General features: G+C 39.9%; 1 protein-coding gene across 1 annotated transcript in view; it reads right to left on the bottom strand.

Moving 5' to 3' along the window:
• Nucleotides 1–23,577, bottom strand: part of LOC135204042 (tRNA (uracil-5-)-methyltransferase homolog B-like) — an 81,635-nt gene that overhangs the window by 41,168 nt on the left and 16,890 nt on the right. The window contains exons 4-6 of the mRNA XM_064233992.1: nt 21,071–21,312; nt 20,761–20,878; nt 14,422–14,518 (exon numbers count right to left, since the gene is read on the bottom strand). Of these exons, the coding sequence (XP_064090062.1) occupies nt 14,422–14,518; nt 20,761–20,878; nt 21,071–21,312 (457 nt within the window). The remainder of the gene's footprint in view (nt 1–14,421; nt 14,519–20,760; nt 20,879–21,070; nt 21,313–23,577) is intronic.

Genomic DNA, 23,577 nt, shown 5'->3' with positions numbered 1-23,577 from the left:
ACATGAAAGGGCTAGGCCTATGAAGGTCTTTCTCTCCTCAACTTATGCTTTCTTTATTTCTTCATGCTTAATTTGAGTTACGTAAGGTCCTACACGATCTGAAGCTAGTTGTCTTTGTAATAATAAGAATTTGGAATGCGGCTGTTGATATTACAATTAAAAGTAGTAGGTATGCTGTTATTTGATAGACAAGGCTTTTACTGGTAGATAGCTAAATCCCATTATTACAAGAGAGCGCCACGAAAACCGAGTTGATTCTTTTGTCAGTAACAGCAAGTTGAACAGACGGGTTTTCTCGCCTCCATGATCAGAAAATAAACCTACAGAATACATTCGGCTATATTATTTTCCTTAAAGGAGAAATTAGAGGGAGAGGGAGCAGAGATATAAACGTGTGCTTGAAAGGGTGGGTGTGAAGGGTGGAGGGAAAAATGTGGGGAAGACGTGTGGAGGGCGGTGGCCACGGTGGAGGGGCGGGTTTCATCGTACGTCTGGAGGCACAGTTCCAGTGTTACCAGATCACATCCAGCCCTTGTGGCTAAAATGTGTTTACTAATATATGTGGCCGACTGTACATGTATGGTGAAAATCCAAGCAAGAATTGGTTTATTATTTTTTCACCAAGCTTCTCATCAAATGGCATTTCACAATCTGTCTACTTCAATTATGCTAAAGACACATCACACTACGCATCAGGGTTCAAGCAAATATGGTTAAAATCATGAAGAGCAGGAACAAAACCAACAATATTGATCTTAAAACTAAAACAAATTAAACTATGTACGTAGGTGCACTTAAGTTGGTATCTGGCATCTATGAGTTTCATTTGAATACGTGAATATTTATGATTAAACAAAGCGAAAAACTTGACACAAAACTGCCAAAGTCACATTACAGGAGTTATTATAAAAATAATAATAATAATATTAATAATAATAATAATAATAATAATAATAATAATAATAATAATAATAAGAATAATAATAATAATAATAATAATAATAATAATAATAATATCCTTTAATAATAAAATTAATAATAGCAGAGGTTAATATCAGGAGAGGGATCTTCCAGGGCGAGTACTGTCCCCACTACTCTTCGTAGTAGCCATGATTCCCATGACAAAAGTACTACAGAAGATGGATGCCGGGTACCAACTCAAGAAAAGAGGCAACAGAATCAACCATCTGATGTTCATGGACGACATCAAGCTGTATGGTAAGAGCATCAAGGAAATAGATACCCTAATCCAGACTGTAAGGATTGTATCTGGGGACATCAGGATGGAGTTTGGAATAGAAAAAATGCGCCTTAGTCAACATACAAAAAGGCAAAATAACGAGAACTGAAGGGATAAAGCTACCAGAATGGGAGCAACATCAAAAAAACACATAGAATGAGGACAGGATACTAATACCTGGGAATACTGGAAGTAAGGGGATATAAAAACAGCAAGAGATGAACATGATCAGGAAAGAATATATGCAGAGACTCAAGGCGATACTCAAGTCAAAACTCAACACCGGATATATGATAAAAGCCATAAACACATGGACCAGTGCCAGTAATCAGATACAGCGCAGGAATAGTGGAATGGACGAAGGCAGAACTCCGCAGCATAGATCAGAAAACCAGGAAACATATGACAATACACAAAGCACTACACCCAAGAGCAAATACGGACAGACTATACATAACACGAAAGGAAGGAGGGAGAGGAACTACTGAGTATAGAGGACTGCGTCAACATCGAAAACAAAGCACTGGGGGGGCAATATCTGAAAACCAGTGAAGACGAGTGGCTAAAAGAGTGCATGGGAAGAAAGGACTAATAAAAGTAGACGAAGACCCAGAAATATACAGAGATAGGAGAATGACAGACAGAACAGAGGACTGGGCACAACAAACCAATGCACAAACAATACATGAGACAGACTAAATAAACTAGCCAGCAATGACACATGGCAATGGCTACAGAGGGGAGAGCTAAAGAAGGAAACTGAAGGAATGATAACAGCGGCACAAGATCAGGCCCTAAGAACCAGATATATTCAAAGAACGATAGACGGAAATAACATCTCTCCCATATGTAGGAAGTGCAATGCGCATAGCAAGCGAATGCCCGGCACTTGCACAGAACCAGTACAAAAAAGAGGCATGATTCAGTGGCAAAAGCCCTCCACTGGAGCCTGTGCAAGAAACATCAGCTACCTTGCAATAATAAGTGGTACGAGCACCAACCAGAGGGAGTGATAGAAAACGATCAGGCAAAGATCCTCTGGGACTATGGTATCAGAACGCATAGGGTGATACGTGCAAATAGACCAGACATGACGTTGATTGACAAAGTCAAGAAGAAAGTATCACTCATTGATGTTGCAATACCATGGGACACCAGAGTTGAGAGAAAGAGAGGGAAAAATGGATAAGTATCAAGATCTGAAAAAAAGAAATAAGAAGGATATGGGATATGCCTGTGGAATCGTACCCATAATCATAGGAGCACTAGGCCCCCCCCCCCCCCCCGATCCCAAGATCCCTGAAAAGGGAAAACTAGATGCTGAAGTAGCTCCAGGACTCATGCAGAAGAGTGTGGATCCTAGAAACGGTGCACATAGTAAGAAAAGTGATGGATTCCTAAGGAGGCAGGATGCAACCCAGAACCCCACACTATAAACCACCCAGTCGAATTGGAGGACTGTGATAGAGTAAAAATAAAAAAATAAAAAAAAAATAAAAAAAATAATAATAATAACAATAATAATAATAATAATAATGTTTTGTTAAATAGGATGGCAGCATCAGTGGAATTGATTTTATATATGTATGGTCTTTTCAATTTTTCTTATTATTCTCTTCTCACAGGGCTGATATTTGCTAATAGCTGGCCGATGTTCATATTCTGGTTAAGGAAATGTTCCCTAAAAATATTAATTTATTGATATGATAACTAAAAAAGTGGCGTATGGTTGCCTGTAGGGTTGACAAATCATAGTCTGGACATTGTCTAAGGGCGTAGCGGAATTCCAATATTTCCAACCGTATCTTCGGTTCACTTTAGTTATCATATAATAAATTAAATATTTTTAGAAGACATTTCCTTAAACAGAATATGAACATTGGCCAGCTATTGGCAAATATCAGCCCTGATGAGAAGAGAATAATAAGAATTGAAAAACCATTTATAAAAATCAATTCCACTGATGCTGCCATCCTCTTTAACAAAACATGTTTGAGAGAGGGTCTCCTACCTTCAAATAATAATAATAATAATAATAATAATGTGTGCCTCGCAGTTCCTGTATGATAAACAGTTGTGTAAAGTTAAGTGGTTTAAATAAATAAAGGGTTACTTATTTATTAGTAAAAAATGACATTTTTATAATAAAGTTTTTTTATATATTTCAGTTATCATATTGCTGTAGTTTATACTCGTACGGCAGCTTGAATTTCGAAATTCATAGTAACACTTCTGTTTGAGTAGGTGACTAGGTCTCACCCAATTTGGGGGAGGAAGAGGAACAACTCCGCAAAGAGCTTCAATTTGTTTGTGCTGAAAATGTCCATGCGAGGGAAGGAGGGAGGGCTCTACTTGTAATTTACTGGGTAAGTATATATGACTATTTTATTATAAAATGTCATTGCTACATATAAAAATTTCATTTTATAATAAAATAAAGTCTTATATATACTTATCCAGTAATTAAATTGCAGAATCCCACATTGACAGGAGGTGGGGATTCATGGACATATTCTACCCAAAACACCAGTATAACATTAACTCATTGAAAATAGAAAGTATACTAGCATTGATACAATGCTTGTTGTTCCTTACCTGGTTTCCAGTGAAGGAGTACGTACTCCAATGGCTGAGAAAGTATCAGAAGGAACTTTTGTGGCAAAGGATAATTTCAATGGCCAACAAAGTCTCAGTATTTGCCCCTGCCCAGGGTTTAGTGCCATAATTAAAAAAAACAACAGACCACCTAGTCATCTATACCATTAAAATCAAGATATACCACCACCCAATTGCTAAAAACTGGTGGGTACTCAAAGAATACAGTACCACCCCAGGCTTCCCTAGGACTCAACCTCACAGATCAAGACAAAGCAAGGTGGATGGAAGGAGAGCCCCTACGCTAATGCATTGTAGGACTCTCATGCGTAGCCTCCCTAACCTGATGAACTGCTCTAAAAGCAGAGTGCCTAGGGTTGGATGGAAAGGAATGGAATGTAATACATAATTTAGGCCAAAGGCCAAGCACTGGGACCTATGAAGTCATTCAGCGCTGAAAGGAAAAATGAGAGTAGAAAGGTTTGAAAGGTGTAACATGAGGAAAACCTCGCAGTTGCACTATGAAACAACTGTTACAAGAGGGTGGAAAGTAAGAAGGAAGAAAGAGAACATGAACGGAGGTTCAGTAAAAGGAATGAAAGGGGATGCAGCTAGGGGCCGAAGGGACGCTGCAAAGATCCTTAAGTAATACCTACTGTGCACCACAATGAGGTGCACTGACGGTACTGGGTTGGATGGAAAGGAAGTGGTTTACTTTCTTCAGGTGCAGGACTCTATGGTCCTGGTTGGATAGAAAGAAAGTGGTTTACTTTCTTTAGGCAGGACTCTATGTTGCTGGTGAACAGGAAAGCCCAAAAACTCTGAGTCTATCTGAATCCCCAAATAAAGAATCCTCTGAGGATTCATCTAGGACCTCTGTAGGTTTATCAGTAAACCTGGTTCTGAGTTAAAAGAAGAGTTCTCCGAAGGTCCTACATGCATTATTCTTTTTGTAGGTGAATGAATTAGCCAATCATCCAGTTACAGACGTATGTTGATTCCTATCAGGTGTAGCCACTTTGCCAGAGGAGCGAGAACTCAGGAGAAAACCTGTGGGGCTGTCAAAAGGCCAAAGCACAGGGCTCTGAATTGAAACACCTCGTTCTTGAAAACAAACCTCAGATACTGCCTCGATGTTAGATGAATGAGGATGTGGAAATATGCATCTTTCATGTCTGACGAATGGACTTAAGAACACTATGGTCCATTTCCATTTTGAATCTTGTCTCTTTGACAAAGAGATTCAGAACACTTAGGTCGAGGACTATTCTCCAACCTCCCATAGATTTGGGAACTACAAACAGCCGATTGTAAAATCCCATCGACCTGACGTCCTCGACCACTTCTATAACCCCCTTTTTTGAGAAGCGATTTAACCTCCTCTGAGAGGGCCAAATACTTTTCTGATTCTACAGAGTAGGTTGTCAATGTGACAAGTGCATTGACTAATGGTGGCCTCCCTCTGAAGGGTATTGAATACCCCTCCATCAGGACTTCCACTATCCAAGGGTCTGACCCTCTTGCACTCCATCTTTCTCAAAAGAGGAGTCCGACACCCACAGGTGCATGGAGGACTGCAGCCTCACTTTCCAGATGCAGGTTTTGAGGAGGACCTTTTGATTGTTTGGGAGGTGAAGCGGGCTGCTGCCCCAGGTCTGATGAGTGACCTTTGTCTACCTCCTCAAGAGGGCATCTCTGCAGAGGTCAAACTAATCTGGTGCTGAAGGAAGTCCAATCACTAGGGTGTCTCATGGACTGCGCCCGCAGATCCCATGTTGATTACTTCTGTAATTCTGAAGTAATCTTGTTAAATACCGATTGTGGGAAAAGGTGGTGATGGTTGAACAGAGCAAAGTAGAGCACCAATCTTTGCGAAGCTGTAACACTCTTAGAGGCGAACGAGCACCATAGCTCCCTCTTTTTCAGGATCCTCATGGCAAAAAGCGAGGTTAATTCGTGAAGATAAACTCTAAGCCTATACAATGTCCAGTCTTCAGACAATGGGGAAAAATCTTGAATCTTCTTTGCCAACACTCTCTCAGACCAATCAAGGAAGCTTAGTACATACTTCAAGAACTTTAAAAGGTTTTTAAGAAAATTATCCAACTCTGTGCATGAAAACATAACCTTAGCTGAGGCGAAGGCTGACCTGTGAGCCAAGTCTATATGCCCTGAGAAGTCTTGTTGGGAGGAGGCAGCCACTCCCAAAGAAGGAGCTTCCAGTGGCACAAGTTGGGTAAGAGAGAGAGAGAGAGAGAGAGAGAGAGAGAGAGAGAGAGAGAGAGAGAGAGAGAGAGAGAGAGAGAGAAGATCTACAGCTTCTTCCACGAGAATACTAGACCTAGAGGAAGGACTAGAGGGAGTCTGGTGAACTGGAATTGACACCGGGGCACCTGGAGAAATGTGATGAACAGCTCAGACAATGGGCGTTCAGAGGTCACTGGACGATCAGACATTACTGGGCGGTCGGAAGAAAAATGTGGGAGTTCCTTAGAGGACAGATTGTTGGAAGCCAATGAAGAGCACCTGTGGGAAGTCGGAGAGTGCTTGGGAACCAAATCCTGGCGGCCAAAAGAACGATGATCCAAGCAAAAATGTTCCAGGCTGTCCCAATAGCTGCAAGATGGACAGGGCTCAGGAAAGGTTCTCTAAACCCTTTGCTGAGGAGCGGAGATGACTGGTCCAAGTGCGATGAACACCTCTTTAATGGACGAGGTTCTTTAAAGAAATGCTATTGTCATGTCCTGTCCGGACTGAGCATACTCTGACTCGAAGAGAGATGATGAACACCCGAGACGCCTTTCCATCGGCTCTCTGTCGCCGCCTTGGAAGCAACAGGTGCGACCATGGGGGCGACTGCCCGAAAGCAGACCCCACCAACCTCCCTTGGGCTTCCAGTATACCTCCTCCCAAGTTTAGGGGAGTCTGGCAGTGACCTCTGCCTAGGAGAGTCAGCAGGACGGATAGCCACCTCCTCCACAATCACTGCACCGGCACTCTTTTCACTAATTTTTTCCGTAAGGAAACATAATGATTTGCCCCACTGTGACACTATGTTCACCATAAGACCAAACTTTCGGTCAATCCTGGACTCAAGGTTGGCGATATGATCAGTTTCAGAAGCACGGGAGCCAGGAGAGGACGCTATAGGAGGATTGGACACAAAAGATACATTTGATACAGGTGAAAAAACAATAGGTACAGTGGTCCCCCGTATTCGCGGGGGATGCGTACCTAACTCCCCCCCATGAATAGTTAGAACCCAAGAATGTTTGGAACCCCTATAAAAACACTAAAAACTGCCTATTTTGTTAGTGAAAGCTCAAGAGAAACCCACTAAAAATGTTCATACTTGGTTTTTTTAACAGTTTTATCACAAAAAGTGCATTTCATGATGAAATTGATAAAAAAACAAGAATTTGTGGATATTTCTCATAGAAAAATACCGCGAATGTGCAAATTTTCCACGAATAATGTGGGAAAACGTTCCCAAGAGAAATCCGCGAATGTGAGAGTCCGCGAATCCGGAGAACTCGAATACGGGGGGTCCACTGTACATCAACACTTACCAACTTAGGAGTCATGTTCTGACTAACAAGGGATTTACTCTCGGCTCTAACAGCCGCCCTTCTCTTCCCGTCTCTCTCTAACTTTGCAAGGTGAGAAGCTAAAATCTTCCAAGTCTTTTCATCCCAATTGGCACATTTGTTATATGTAAGATCAATGGTGCTTACCTATCCTCTGCATACCTATCCTCGCATTGCAGCCTTTGCTACAATATTGAAAACTGGTTAAGCGAGAGTCAGACATCTTCAAAGATAAAGTACAAGTCACAAAATGTAATTCTCAGAGAGAAAAACAAGTCCAAAAACAATGCAATTAGTGATTCTTGCTAGAGAACAACTGATCAGCACAATCATCTAACAATCAGCAACTCCATTAAATGAAAAAGCCAGTCACTCAAAAGTCTCACAATCGATCAGTCTAAGTCGAGAAACAGTCAAATTTAAGTTCACAATCGTAAGATCAATGATCAATAATTAAAATAATCTTGCCAAAGGCAACTATAAGAAAAATACTCACCAAAATGGGAAGGTAACACATAAAATTAAAAAAACATGTGCTCCTACAACCGTGTGCAGCCATAGGATGGCAGAAACAAATTGAAGCTCTATACTGAATTGTTTGTCTTCTTCTCCAGAAAGTGGGCGGGTCTAGTCACCCACTCATATAGAGAAGTGTTACTGTGAATTTCGAAATTCAAGCTGTTGTGCGAGTAGAAATGACAGAGATGTAATTACTGGGTAAGATACTTTATAAAACTATCTTTTCAAATAAGAATAACAATGCATAAACTGATTTCCAAGTACAAATGAAAACCTACAAACTGGGAAGAATAATAAAACATGATATTGTTAAACTACAATAAAGTTTTGTACATACTTACCTGGCAGATATATACTTAGCTATAGTCTCCGACGTTCCGACAGAATTTCAAAATCTCGCGGCACACGCGACAGGTAGGTCAGGTGGGCTACCTTACCCGCCGCTGGGTGGCGGGCGTATGAAACCAATCTATCTCTCCAGCCAGATTTTTTTTCTTTCACCTGTCTCCTGAGGGGAGGCTGGTGGGCCATTAGACGTATATATCTGCCAGGTAAGTATGTACAAAACTTTATTGTAGTTTAACAATATCATTTTTGTACATGAACTTCCCTGCCAGATATATACTTAGCTGATTGGCACCCTTGGTGGAGGGTAAGAGACAGCTAAAGTAATAAGGAGAGATAAGAAACAACTGATGTTGTAGGATATAAATAACCTTGGTTCTTACCTGTTCAGGCAGAAGACTTCATTGATATTGTCTCTGAGTCTGCGTTGCCTGGAGAGCTACAGCTAGGACGTGACCTGATGCTGAAAGACTCTCGGATCTACCACTGGGATATGTGATCCCTTGTGTGGGGGTGGTAGAATCCAAGTCGGATCCTGGTTAAAGGGAGTTCGTCCCTATCTTAACAGTCCTAACCACTACTACTGCAAGGAGCCACACTCATCAGACCACCTAACCAAACTACTAAAGATTAGTATTACGACCTAAAGAGATGCCTTCATGCATCCTCTTTAAGGCAACAACAACAACAAATACAAGGGGGAAAAAATTTATACTACTAAACAGGATGAGTTCCAGCTCCCTGCCCCAGCACTGAATCCGCAGATACGTACGGGCCCAAGCGAAGCATTTTTCGTAAGTGATTCTCACTCAGTAAGTAGTGGTTCGCGAACACTGACTGACATCTCCAGAATGTTGTCTCCATCAGATTTCGCACGGACATATTCTTGTTGAAAGCAAGAGAAGTTGCTATGGCTCTTACTTCGTGGTGCTTTCACTTTAAGAAGCCTAAGATGTTCTTCTCTGCAGGATCCGTGTGCTTCTTTGATGAGGCTCTCAAGAAGAAGGACAATGCGTTCTTCGACAATGACGAGTAGGCTCTTTTACTGAACACCACAGGACCTCTCGGTTGGCTTTCAGTTGCTCTTTTCTTCTAACGTAGTAGTATTTTTCACCATTCTCACTGGGCAAAGAGTTCTCTCGGGTTCTTCTCCTACCAAAGAAGATAACCCACGAATCTCGAAGTTCTTGGGCCATGGACTTGATGGGTTCTCATTCTTTGCAAGAAAACCAGGAAGGAAAGAGCAAATGAGAGAGTCCTCCTTAAAACCCACATTACCATCAATCGCCTGAAGCTCACTCACTCTTCTGGCGGAAGCTAGAGCCATCAAAAACAGAGTCTTCCTGGTAAGGTCTCTGAATGAGGCTGAATTAGGGGGTTCAAAACCTAGAGGACCCAAGGAATTGAAGGACTACATCCAAATCCAGCTAGGTGTGTTAGGAGACTGCATTTTCGTTGTATCAAAAGACCTAATAAGGTCCTGTAGGTCCTTATCTTCAGATAAGTTGAGGCCCCTGTGCCTGAAGACATTCGCCAACATACTACGATAGCCTTTAATCGTCGAAACGACTAAGCCACATTCTTGCCTTAAGAATAAAAAGAAGTCTGCAATTTGATTCACAGAGGTACTGGAAGAGGAAACGTTATTCCTCTTGCACCATCTTCTGAAGACATCCCACTTCGACTGGTACACTCTAAGGTGGAAGACCTCCTCGCTCTAGCGATTGCCTTAGCAGCTGCTGACGAAAAGCCTTTCGCTCTGACCAGTTTCTGGACAGTCTGAAGCCAGTCAGACTGAGAGCGGGGAGGTTTTTTTTGTGGTACCTGTCGAAGTGGGGCTGTCTGAGTAGATCGCTCCTTAGAGGAAGCGATCATGGAAAATACACTAGCCATTCCAGCACCTCTGTGAACCAATCTTGTGCTGGCCAAAAGGGAGCTATCAAGTCATCCTCGCGGAATCTGACTCTGCGAACTTTTTGTTTTAAAGTCAACCCCAAAGTCTTGAAGGGGGGAAACGCGTATACATCGAGTCCTTTCCAATCGAGTAGGAGAGCGTCTATCCCTATTGCTCCTGGATCCGCGATGGGCGAGCAATACAGATCCCAGTCTTTTTTTCTTTGTTCTTTGAAGTTGCAAACAGGTCTAAGAGAGGCCTGCCCCACAACTTCCAAAGGCTCTGGCAAACATCTAGGTGCAGAGTCCACTCTGTGGGAAGAACCTGATCTTTTCTGCTGAGGAGATCTGCCCTTACATTCCTTTCTCCCGTACGAATCTGGTGAGAAGTTTTATCCCCCTTTTCTTTCTTCTGTCCACAGAAGAAGATCTCTTGCTGTTTCGTACAGAGAGAAGGAATGCGTCCCCCCCTGTTTCCTGATGTATGCCAGAGCCGTGGTGTTGTCCGAGTTTATTTGCACAACTGCTCCTGTCACATCTGACTCGAACTCCTTCAGAGCAAGCCACACGGCTATTAGTTCTTTCCTGTTGATGTGCCAGGAAGACTGGTCCCCCACCCAGGTTCCTGACACCTCCTTGGTTTTCCCAGAGTCGCCCCCCAACCTGTTTCCGACGCATCGGAGAACAACACCAGGCTGGGGTTCTGGGATTGAAGCGGCAGTCCCTGCGAGAACTTGTCGGGATCCGCCCACCATGCTAACTCCTTCTTGATTTGAAGAGAAATTGACAGGAGAACTTCAAATCCTGAGAAGGACGACTCCAATTCTGATGAAGAAAGAATTGGAGCGGTCTCAGGTGCAACCTTCCTAGGGAAACAAATTGCTCCAGTGAGGAGAGCGTCCCCAGCAGACTCATCCACTCCCTCACTGTGCATACTTCTTTCCCTAAGAAGGTTGTTTACTTTTTTCGAGTCCCCGGGCTATCCTCTCCTGTGACGGAAAAGCCCGAAAACTCAGAGAGTTCATCTGGATCCCCAGATAAACGCACTCTTGAGCGGGAATCAGACTTGACTTCTGCAGATTGACCAGAAGTCCTAAGGAAAGAGTCAAATCCAGGGTTTTCTTCAAGTCCTTCAGACAACGATCTCTGGAATTGGCCCTTATAAGCCAATCGTCGAGATAGAGCGAAATCCTCACCCCTCCTCTAGGTGAAGCCATTGTGCCACATTCCTCATGATGGCCGTAAAGACTTGGGGGGCCGTGGAGAGGCCAAAACACAGGGCCCTGAATTGGAAGATTCTTCCCCCCATCATGAATCTTAGAAACTTCCTCGAGGAAGGATGGATTGGTACGTGGAAGTAAGCGTCCTGTAAGTCCAAGGACACCATCCAGTCCCCTGGACGGAGTGCTGCTAACACCGAGGCAGTGGTCTCCATCGTGAACTTCTTCTTTTCGACGAAGAAGTTCAGGGCGCTTACATCCAACACCGGTCTCCATCCCCCTGAGGATTTCGGAACTAGGAACAGGCGGTTGTAAAAGCCTGCCGAAAGATGATCTGCCACTAGTTCGATCGCCTCCTTTTCCAGCATCTGATCTACCGCTAGTCGGAGGGCTTGATTCATGATGGGGTCCCTGTATCTGGCCGTCAACTCCCTCGGGTATTCGTCAAGGGAGCCTCGAAGAGAACGGGATTAGATAGCCCTTCCTCAAAAATTGACAGGGTCCAGGCATCTGCGTCTTTCTGGGCCCAGACTTCTGCAAACTGTAAAAGCCTGGCGCCTACAGTTGTCTGAAGGACTTGAGTCTTACTTGGGAGGTTTGATTGACTTCGTAAAAGTCCTCCCTCGTCTATTTGGTTTCCGACCTCTGAACGAAGAGGATCTAGAGGTAGAAGCCCCTCGAAAGGGTTCCTGAGAGGTCGTCTTAGCTTTCTTCGTCTTAGTCTGGAAGGTAGGGCGCGGCTTCCTTTTTTTTGCAGACTGCGCTAGAAGGTCCTGCGTAGCTTTGGCAGAGAGAGCCTTCGAAATGTCTTGAACCAGGTGTTTAGGAAACAGCTGCGTAGAGAGAGGGGCAAACAGCAAAGACGATCTCTGAGCATGTGAGACAGACTTTGTTAAAAATGAGCAAAATACTGATCTTTTCTTCAAGACCCCTGCTCCAAACAGTGAAGCTATTTCGCTGGCCCCATCCCTCACCGATTTATCCATACAGGATAAGACACAATTCAAATCCTCCGGAGAAAACGTGTCCGGTCCTTGAGTTTTTTCTTGCTTAGGACTCCGAGGGACCAATCGAGAAAGTTGAAAACTTCCAAGACTCTAAAAATGCCTTTTAGAATGTGATCTATTTCATTCATTGCCCACGTAGTTTTGGCCGAATTCAAAGCTGATCTTCTAGTGGCGTCTACTAGTGCCGAAAAATCTGCGTCAGCTGAAGACGGAAGACCCAGTCCCAAGGGTTCTCCTGTCTCATACCAAAATCCTGTCCGTCCTGAAAGCTTCGACGGAGGGAAGGCAAACATAGTTTTCCCCGCTTCTTCTTTAGTACGCATCCATGAACCGAAACTCTTGAGCGCTTTCTTCATAGAGAGTCGGTTTCATTCTCACACACGAAGATCCTTTCGTTGCTTTCGCTGTGGAGAACAACGAGTGTGGAGAAGGAGGAGCAGTAGGGCTCAAAGACTCTCCGAACTCCTGAAGGAGAAGCTCTGTGAGCTTCTTGTACGAAGAAAAAACTGCTGCCGATGTATTAGTTTCTTCCTCAGAGGCTTCCTGGTCTTCTTGAAGAGGAGAACGAGGATGAGGAGAACGAGGATGAGGATCCTTATGAGAATCCTTAGATGATTTCCTAGCTGGGGTACAGTGCGATGAAGGAGACAAAACGTCTTGAATGAGGAGAAGATTCCAAAGTAGAGAGGCGTACAGGAGAACGACCGAGTTGTAAAAGACGGACGCTTATCCGAAAATCTTGTCCTAAACTCGCATTTCCTTCCTAAGTGCAGACAAACTCTTAACATCAAAAAGAGGAAGGACTCCTTTCTCTAGAAAGACCACGTCTATCCCTAGGGAAACTACGAGAGGGAGAGCGCCTGCTAAGATCCTGGCGCCGATCGTGAGGAGAGCGGCTACTAGGCGCCGAGCGCCTATCTGTCACAGGGCGCTTAGTGGAATCCTGGCGCCTACCAAGCGGCGAAACGTTGCTAAAAATAGGGCGCCTTTCAGGAGCAGGGCGCTCGAGAGGCTCTTGATGCCTACGAATCGGAGAGCGGCTGCTACGCTCCGAGCGCTTAAACGGAACAGGGCGTTCGGCGAGATCTTGGTCCTTACCGAGGGGAGAACGTCTGTAAGGCTCCGAGCGCCTAACAGAAGCAGGGCGCTTGAGGCGTTCTTGACTTCTAGCAAGAGGAGACCGATCAGGAGTAGGGAGTCTCGAGAACGAAGAGCGCCTACTATTAGAACGAAGCAAACGAGGATCAAGGTGTCTTTCTCCAGGAGAACGGCTACTAAAAGAATGACGCTTACCAGGAGCAGGGCTCCTACTAGACTCTTGATGTCTTACAGGGGAGGAGCGAACTCCATGCGATGAGCGCCTACCAGTCACGTTATCCGACGCCCGACTACAGTAGTCGGAAGGAGAAGTGCGCCTACTTTCAGAAGGGCATTCCCTCAAAATCAGACATTCTACAGGAAAATCCAGCGCAAAGTCAATAACGGTCCACAATCAGCGTATGCCAAGCCAACATAGAGCGAATACGTCACCAAAATGTCCAAATCAATCTCCAGGCAAGCGAGAAATGAAGAATATATCGGAATGAAACGACAACAGTTGTTATCGCTTCAGCGACAGAAAAAAATCTGGCTGGAGAGATAGATTGGTTCATACGCCCGCCACCCAGCGGCGGGTAAGGTAGACCACCTGACCTACCTGTCGCGTGTGCCGCGAGATTTGAAATTCTGTCGGAACGTCGGAGACTATAGCTAAGTATATATCTGGCAGGGAAGTTCATGTACAAAAATGACAATGCAAAGGAATCATAGAAAGAAATGAATAAATAAATTCTAGAGAATATATTACTATACATGTTGACACAAAAATATCTACAACTTATTCACTAACCACCATTCAAATTCTGAAACACTTGTAACTAGAATTAATCAACAAATGTATGGTTATGGTAAACAGAAAGCTGCATGCACTTATGCATAATGCTGACATATTACTTAGAAATTATTGCATAACTCACCAGTTCCACAACAAACATCTAATAATGTTGTTAAAGGAGACACCTCAGCAATTTCTCTAACAGTTCTATATAGAACTTCAGCAGCCCCAGTATTGATCTGGAAAATATTAACTTAGGGTTTGAAAGTATGAATGGTATTACAGGTATTGAAATTGTATTAAAAAAAATTATATAATATATATGTATATATATATATATATATATATATATATATATATATATATATATATATATATATATTTTAGGCAAAAACCAAGTGTGGAATAGCTAAAATTTAGTCAAGTGGCTATCAGATTAAACACAAGAAACACCTCACTACAGGAAGTCATGTTTCACCTGCTGAAGGCTTTCTCAAAGATTATGTAGTTCTGGCACAGCCTCATGTGTGCACTATAAGCATTACTAAATGATTAGTGACATATCTTCAGTCAAAGACTACATACTTCATTTAATGATTACTTTTCATCCTTGACATCAATGTAAAAACTTCCACCAAACTGCTGCCTTGAGAAAATACAGAAGGCAAAACATACTTAAAGTTTCCATTGATGTCAAGGATGTCCTTGTTGCTGGTAAAGTTGAGCGTTTGCACCAAATGGTCAAGCATTATGCTTTAAGAAAATATAATAGCAATTCGGATCCCCATGCACCCCGGTGCTCCATCTCTGAAGATGAGCTGTGTGAAGAGGATATTAACCTTATAGAAAGTTTCCAAATTTGCAGCACTGGAGAATTACTTGATTCCTCAGATCTATTAAAACACAAGATTGTTTTTATTGCTGGTTATCTTGTTCATAAATATGGGGTAACAGATCAAGTGAAGGTAACATTTCAAGTGAATTTTTAGAGGAACTGAATTGTGGTGGCCTTTGCATTCCTACACTTGACATAGTATTCTTTGTTCAAAGTGCATTCCATTAGATTGAGAAATTAAGTGAGCCAAGAAATATCGTGGAAATTACATGGCTAAGCTTCTAGAAACGATTGATTCTTCTTTGACAAAAAACAAGAGCTTGTCAATCTCTCAAAAATATTTTGTTCAAGGTATATATTTTAAACAATTCCAATCACGAGAATGAACTAGGTTGCTTTATTTTTCCATAGCATTTTTGCACTGATTTATTTCTCCTTATATCTTGGAACTAAAATACTACGTGGATTTATCAAGCCCTGCCATATCCACAATTATTTGTTTTTCTTTTCTTGTAATTGATATTTTTTTCCTTTATTGGTATCATATTTTTATCCTCCTTATATAAAAAATATGTATTGCATCTTTATTTAACAACTGTACTGATTTCATGTATTACAATTAGAGAAAAAGACAAAAAAAAATTTTTTCACCTCACGCTTTGACACAAAATAATATTTAAAAGATGTTTATTAGAAAACAGTGATAAAAACTTTACTTTTTTAAAAATCAAATATCATATAAAAACACTTAAGTAAACAACTAAAAAAGTTAATGTAAGAGCACTTGTTAAAGTGCACACTATTCCCGTTTGGGACGTGACCTTGAGGACTTGAGCAGAGTTACTAGTCCTCTTTTCAAGTAGTCTATGGATTTGCGTAAGGGATCTTCCTGCATTGACCAACAGAAAGTAATGGCATCTTGGTCTGTTTCTGGCCTTATGTAAGCAATATGAATGTGCACATGCACATAGCAACTTCTTTTTGTGGGTTTTTTATGTAGGAAAACTGAGTTCAGCATTTGCTGAGGATAAGAAAAAGTGTCCTCTTATCCTGAGTATATTTATGTTCCATCACTTGTTAAAATCATTATGACCCGGCCACAAGAACAGCTAAAAGAGAATTCTTTGACATCAGTCTGGTCACCACTGAGTTCTGGTTAGACCATGGAAAGGGTAACTCCTTGAGGATTCAACAGCAACTACCAAAAATAGGTTTTTCCTACATCAAAACCTGTTTTCTGAAGAGCTGAATACAGTCCAGTATTACTTCAATTAGTATTTGCATATTACACTGTTCACAACTGTGCATTATCTGCATACAACTGGAGTTCACCACAAAATATATGTGGATATATATACAATGAATGAAAAGCTTTTTGTTTGGTCTACAATGTTGTAAAGGCAGAAAAGCATGAGGGTAATGCTACACAAGTCATATAGCACACTGATAAAGGGGTACTGTCGGGGATAGCCCAGGATAACTGCATTCTGAAGGGGGCAAAAAGAATGGGGAAGACTGGGAGCTTCTACAACTGTTCATGGCTCAAAAGCAACGTATATTCCACTAAATAATTTTGTTTATCACCTCTGAATGGCTGATAGAAATGCATCATGACTACTTTACAGAAGTTTTGTTCTCTCATTGGTGTGTGGGTGTGTTTGTGTGTGTGTAAATCAAGCTACTCTGCTATTTGAGTCCTCCTGCCTTTACTCCCATTTATCTCCCCTGCCAACAGTGAAAATGAATTTACAAAAGAAAAAAAAAATTGTAGGTTAAATATAGGAAATTCGAAATGCACCCAACTTTTGATAAACAAAATTTTGAAAAAATAAGGTGGCAATATTCAAGAGCTGATTGCTTTGAATTGGTTGGTGTGCTGCACATATCTCATGACTACCTCACATGTAGTACATAACACCACAGGTTCCCTTAACTGATACATCTATTGGGGCTAATCCAAGAATCTGAATAGTTTTCAAGGCTGCTGGACACTATGCACCACAATTACTACAGTTGTGGTGTACTCACTCAAGACCAGATCTTGCTTGCCAAAGGTTTGTGTGGTCTTTCAATCACTGTATCACGCTCTTGGCAAAGATCCATAAAGAGTAGCTAACTACAGCATTATAACAAAGGTGTCTAAGACAAATAGAAACACAACAAAAATAACTTGAGGGCAATGGATTCCTCTTATATGAATGCCAAACCCTTATATGGAAAACTAAGTAGGATGCAGGAGAATAATAGGTTTGCTCCACTACAGGATCAAGGGTCCAAAATTCTGTATTCCTTACAAGCAAGGTGAAGACAAGTACAAATCCAAAACAGTAGTGCAATGGAGATCTAAAACTTCTGAGTACAACTATAGATTGAAGAGGAAAAAGCTGGCCTCTCCCTCTCAGAATGTGGTATTCTAGCAAGAGACAAGTTAGCCTTAAAGATGATCTGTACGTGTAGTTACAAAGAGCTGGCCTTGAAAAATTCCATGATTCTTGGTTTCATCAAGAAAAGGGAACAGTTGCTCTAACATTTACTCCAGGAAGCTGATTAACAAAGATAAATAAGAAAAGTCTCTTGTGCTAGATAAAGATGGAAGGGAACTGAAGGATGAGGTAGCAAAGAACAAACATCTATGAAGTTTGATGTAAATGAAGTGGTGCTACCCCTACAACACCTTGGGAACCACCAGCAAGTAAGTGAAGTTTAGAGAGCCTTCTAATATCCCTCAGTAATCCCCTTCAATATCAGCGACCCTATCTTGTCAAGGGCCTGGAGACTAACCATGCCCTGGCTATGATTAGAAGAATCCCTGATGAAGAACCATCCATTCCTTCTGCTTCTGCCATTCTCAGAAAACATGAAGTTGCTGCATACCACTTGGGGATCTTTAAGGTCTTAAAAGGAAACAAGATTTAAAGAATCTTTCAGAGCCCAATGCCAGCCATCATGAAGATTTTGCAGTGAGAAAGGATCAAAGATTGTTCAAAGGAAGCCACCAAATGTTGGGCCTCGGAATGATTCCAACGCCTTCATTTCATTTGCAAAAAAGAGAGCAAGTCATGCCCAAAACATCCAGTATGTCCAAGACCTAAAGATGAGAGCAGGTCTGTTGTCTAGATGGGTGTATCTCCTAGTAAAATAAAAAGACAGGTTTCTAAGTAGCTCATGAGATGACAGGTTTTCAAATGGTTGATGAGATGTACAATTTTGGACAGTTCCACCGGGTCCAGTCTCTCAAGCAAGTACGGTTTGTGGCAGGATTTGTGTTGGTAGCCCTGACGAGAAAGAAATAAAGAACCTTATACAGGCAGTCCCTGGTTTACGATGGTTTCAGTTTATGACGTTCCGAGGTTACTGTGCTTTTCAATTATATTCATCAGAAATTATTTCCAGGTTTACGACGCCAATCAGATGGAAGAAATGACACCAAAAAGGCAAAATAATCAATATTTGAAGGTTTTTAGATGAAAAATGCAATAAAAATGCAGTTTACAAAGTTTTTAATACACCCAAAGCATTAAATTAAGGTTTTCTTAGGATTTTTGACAATTTTTGATGATGTTCCAGCTTAGGTAAATTTTTGGCATACAATGCATCTCAAGAACAGAACCCCTGTCATAAACCGGAGACTGCCTGTATATTTACAATATAAGGTCAGCAAGTTAATTCCTTGAACCTGGAGAGGTCACGAAATAAAAGCAAAGAATTAAAACTTATCTCAGTTAATAAAATTACGAGAAAATGTACTTCCACTTAATTATGTGGACTACATAACCCAACATTTCAAAAACTTATCTATTAAGCATTTGAAGACAATCCAAGGTTTGGTTATATTGTCTACATAATTAAGAGGAAATACACTTTCTCTTAATTTATTAACGGAGTTAAATTTTAATTCTTTGCTTTTATTTTCATGACAGGTCCAGGCTCAAGGAATCAGCTTGCTGACCTTATACGTATATTGTTAATATATAAGGTCTTTATTTCAGAAAGAAGACCAAGGCCTTGATTTACCTTTCTCGCCAAGGCTACAAACAAAAATCATGCCACAAACCCTTCTCGCTTGGGAAACGATCCGATGGAACTGTCTGGAACTGTATGTGTGTTCATCAGCAGAAAGGAATCAATATCAGTTACTGTATAACTGTTGTAGTGGAACACGAGGTCTGGAAAAACTAAGCCCTATTAATAATAATAATGCGCTTCCTACTATTGTTTACTTAGTCTTGCCATCACCAGACACTGGTCAAGGCCCAGCTTGAATAACTTTGTACTACTTGGTTTTTGGTGGAATCCATCCTGGCCTAAGCAAGAGAAAGTGTGGTTGAATGCTGTGAATCTCAACCTGTGTCATAGTCAAGACTGAAACTGATAATGGCAGTTCATCTTTATTGGTCATTGAAAACAACTCCTGTGAAGATAACAGTTCCACTTGAATGGAAAGCAACACAGTAGTAAGCAAAGAACACCCACAGAAACAAGTCTGCCTGAATAACAACAGCAAAAACCCTGCATGGTGGCCACAGAGCAACACAATTCTGGAAAAGGCTAATTAAAAACAGTGACCCCAAAAAGGGATAAAACTCTGAAGAATTAGTTCCAAAAGCTGACATTCACTACTGGGTGAAGCTTAGACAATTAACATTAACATAAGATATGCACAGACATTAGTATTAAGCAGTATTCACTTCATATAAAGACTGGATCAAGTGGCTTGTTCAACAAGTATCAATGGGTCACACAGGTGTGACCTATTCAAAGACAAGATAAAAAAACTTCAGTGGCATTCTTTTTGGTTTGAAGAGCAGCGTAATCCAATGATAGGTCTGATCGGCTTTAATTTGTTGCTGTCAGGTTCATTACTCCATAAGATTTGCCATTTATTATTAAAGATATGTGTTTTACAATGTTAAATAATCACAGCTTTATGTGGTTTCATTTAAAAGGGTCACAGTAGTTGCTGCTTTGACTACTCATCAGCATCCTCATTTTCCTTCATGTCCACATGAATGTATTTCAATATTTACACCATCTTCATATAATTTGTGGAATGTAAACTTAATTTGCAGTAAAAAAAAAAAAAAAAAACTTTTTAGGACAATAGTTTTTGAAGGATTTCAATCTCAAATGTAGTATATTTTTCATAACTCTAAGCACCAAATTTATTGCACAAATTTCAACAAAATACAAAATAGATAAAATGCACAATGCAAAGAGTAGGCAAAGTCTGAATAAAGGGATGGACTTTGTATGCCTGATTGAAAAATTTAATAGTAAAATCCTGTAAAATCTACAAAAAACAATCTGTAAAATCAGATTGCTGTTAATTGCAAGGCAAGCACAAAAAAAAAATTAGGCTTTTAACTGCTTGGGACCTAAGGATCTGTGAAGGCCTATATCAAAAGTAATGGGTTTGCTGTGAAACAATCTATTATCTTCATCCACAACTTTTCAGTGGAGGGAAATGTAATGTGCATATGTATTATGAGCAATAAAACAAAATCCATCATTATGAACAAGAGGATAATGTTTTCAATTTAATTTTGCACTTCAAATATATACCTGTTAATATAATAAAATGCATGATATTTTACACAAAATAAAACAAATACAATAAATATATACTGTGTTAGTGTACTAAGTTACCTGGAAAAAAGAATCTGGAGATATACGAAAAGATAAATCTTCACAATTTTCTGTAATGTACTCCTTCCCTTCAATAAGTTTGTATGGCGCTTGCTCTCTCGTGCATCTAGTGTGTCTACTGCAAAAATCAAAGCAGGAAACAAAATTCAAACAGCACACAAGTATCAAGAAACATAATTATGACAACAAATTAAGATAATATATTCTATTTATATTAATTCAGGTAAATGAATCTGATCAATACTATTAGAAATAAGGAAAACTTGAAAAGTTAATAACCTGCACCTTAAAATGAATAAACAACACTTACCAGGCTTGCATGTATAAAGAGTCAAGTTCACATTCTGCACCCTCTCCATGGAAGAAGAAATTTCTTAAATCATCCATGATCTCCAATTGTTCATCTTCTGTTAAATCTTGAGGATGAATATAAACTGTAGCCATCCTTTCATCTGACCTAGTGGAACGCACTAGAAAATTGCGCCAAACTCCACTTGTGTCAAACCTATGGCATGCTTCATGTGATGACTGACGTATGAATGTCTGAAATTTCTTTAGAAACAAAATATGTAAGAATAAAAAATTAAGCTAAAAATTTCACAGATTCAAGTAATATACCAATATCCTGTTAATAATAATATAAATTGAAAATAACAATGTCATCCCTTTCCTAGATGTATTAATACATAGAGAATATTTCCAATGCAAATTCAGTATTTATAGAAAACCCACAAATAATTTAACATATGTACATTTTTATTCTGCCACCATCTTAATATTAAATTTCAATTTTTTCTTCTATGTTCCTACGCGCTTTGCGTATCACGAGTCCACAATATCTGGACCAAGAAATAGAATACATAAAAAAGATAGGAAACGATCTCTGTTACCCACCTCATTTAATTGATTTATGTTATCAAAAAGCTCACAAAAAGTTTTAGAATGTTGCTCTTAATGAAAAAGAAATGCCTAAAAATGTACTTAGCTTACCTTATTTTCGTGGATTTGAAACCATAAAATCAATATTTAAATCGTTTAATGTTAATGTAGTATTCTCTTATAACAATACCATTCAAGATATGCTAATTAAGAATAGTCCTGTAACAAATACGTAACAACATCATTTACAAAATTCCTTGTAAGGATTGCCCATCGTTTTACGTTGGTCAGTCTAGTATAAATTTATGTGGTTCGGATTAAGCAGCATATGTATTCAGTTAGAACAGCCCAGACTTCAAATGCACTGTTTATCCATTCCTGAGTGAAAATCTCATTGTATTAATTGGGGTGATACCTTGGTAATTGCTAGATCTAATGATTATGTTTCAAGAAATTTACTGGAATCTGCAATTATACAAATCACTAATAAAAAACAACCTAAATCTTAGTCTGGAATGTACCATTTGGACCCATATATTTGCAAGATGTTTATGAAGGACCTCAAAATAAATGAACAACCTAATAAAATTAGTCCCACATGTATATAGTTATTCTCTCTCTCGCTCTCTCTCTATCTCTCTCTCTCTCTCTCTCTCTCTCTCTCTCTCTCTGGTTCGATATTCTCTCTCCCTCTTTCTCTTGCTCGATATATATATATTTATATTTTTCTTTCGTCTTTTCATTAATAATAATTTTGTTGGGAAAATTTGTATAAAAATTCATGATATTAAATTGTATATGCTCCCGTGTTTTTCTCAAAATGTACTGTTTTCTGGAAGAATCATTTGTTTACTGCGGGTATCATTCAAGGTGTGGCTAGCTCTGGCGACTCCTCCTTTCTGTAGAGTGAAAATCGCCCTTATGGCTAATCTGGTAGTGTCAGTTTGTATATTAAGTCTTCTTTTGACTATGTTGTTCTTTGTAAAATCAGTTTGCCTCAGTAAAGGGTCCGAACAGGACCGTGAAGGTACTTGGCTATCTCGCTTTTTTCATTTTCCCTTCTTGTGGCAAAAAACCTTTATTTATCTAAAGATATATAAATATATATATATATATATATATATATATATATATATATATATATATATATATATATATATATATATATATATATGAATAACAACTTGATCACGAAGTATATAAAACATGATGCTATGTATAAATAAAGGTTTTTGTCACGAAGGAAAAAAAACTGAAAAGCGAGATAGCCAAGTACTTTCGGTCCTGTTCGGACCCTTTACTGAGGCAAACTCAGTAAAGGGTCCGAACAGGACCGAAAAGTATTTTGGCTATCTCGCCTTTTTCATTTTTTTTCCCTTCGTGGCAAAAACCTTCTAATATCTATATATATATATCTATAATATCTATATAATATTATATATATATATATATATATATATCTAATATATTATATTTAGTTTATATCTATATATATATATATATCTATTATATTATATATATATATATATATTTTATATATATATATACTATATATATAATATATATAATATATATATAGTATATATAATAATATCTATATATGTGTGTATATATATATATATATATATATATATATATATATATATATATATCATATATATATAATTATATATCTATATCTATATAAGGGATTTGACGTAAGGAAAAATCTATTTCTGGGACCTAAAAGCTCGAACGTACCGGACTAAGTCCAGTGCGTGGCGGAGTGATAACTCAGTGAAACGGAGAGGTTAGAAGGGACCGACTGTATGTTCCGGTCCACCCCGTGGGGTAGACTTAGCACCTTTCCGCTAGATGCCAGGTCTCCGGTGGTAAAGGAGCCCTAGTAAGGTGGGAAGAGCAAGGGGCATACAGACTCGGGCTAGTAACGGAGCGACG

The sequence above is a fragment of the Macrobrachium nipponense genome, chromosome 44, assembly GCF_015104395.2.
Source record: "Macrobrachium nipponense isolate FS-2020 chromosome 44, ASM1510439v2, whole genome shotgun sequence".
In the NCBI taxonomy this organism is placed as follows: Eukaryota; Metazoa; Arthropoda; class Malacostraca; order Decapoda; family Palaemonidae; genus Macrobrachium; species Macrobrachium nipponense.
The sequence above is the reverse complement of the archived record's forward strand: the minus strand, read 5'-3'. Positions and strand labels throughout refer to the sequence as shown.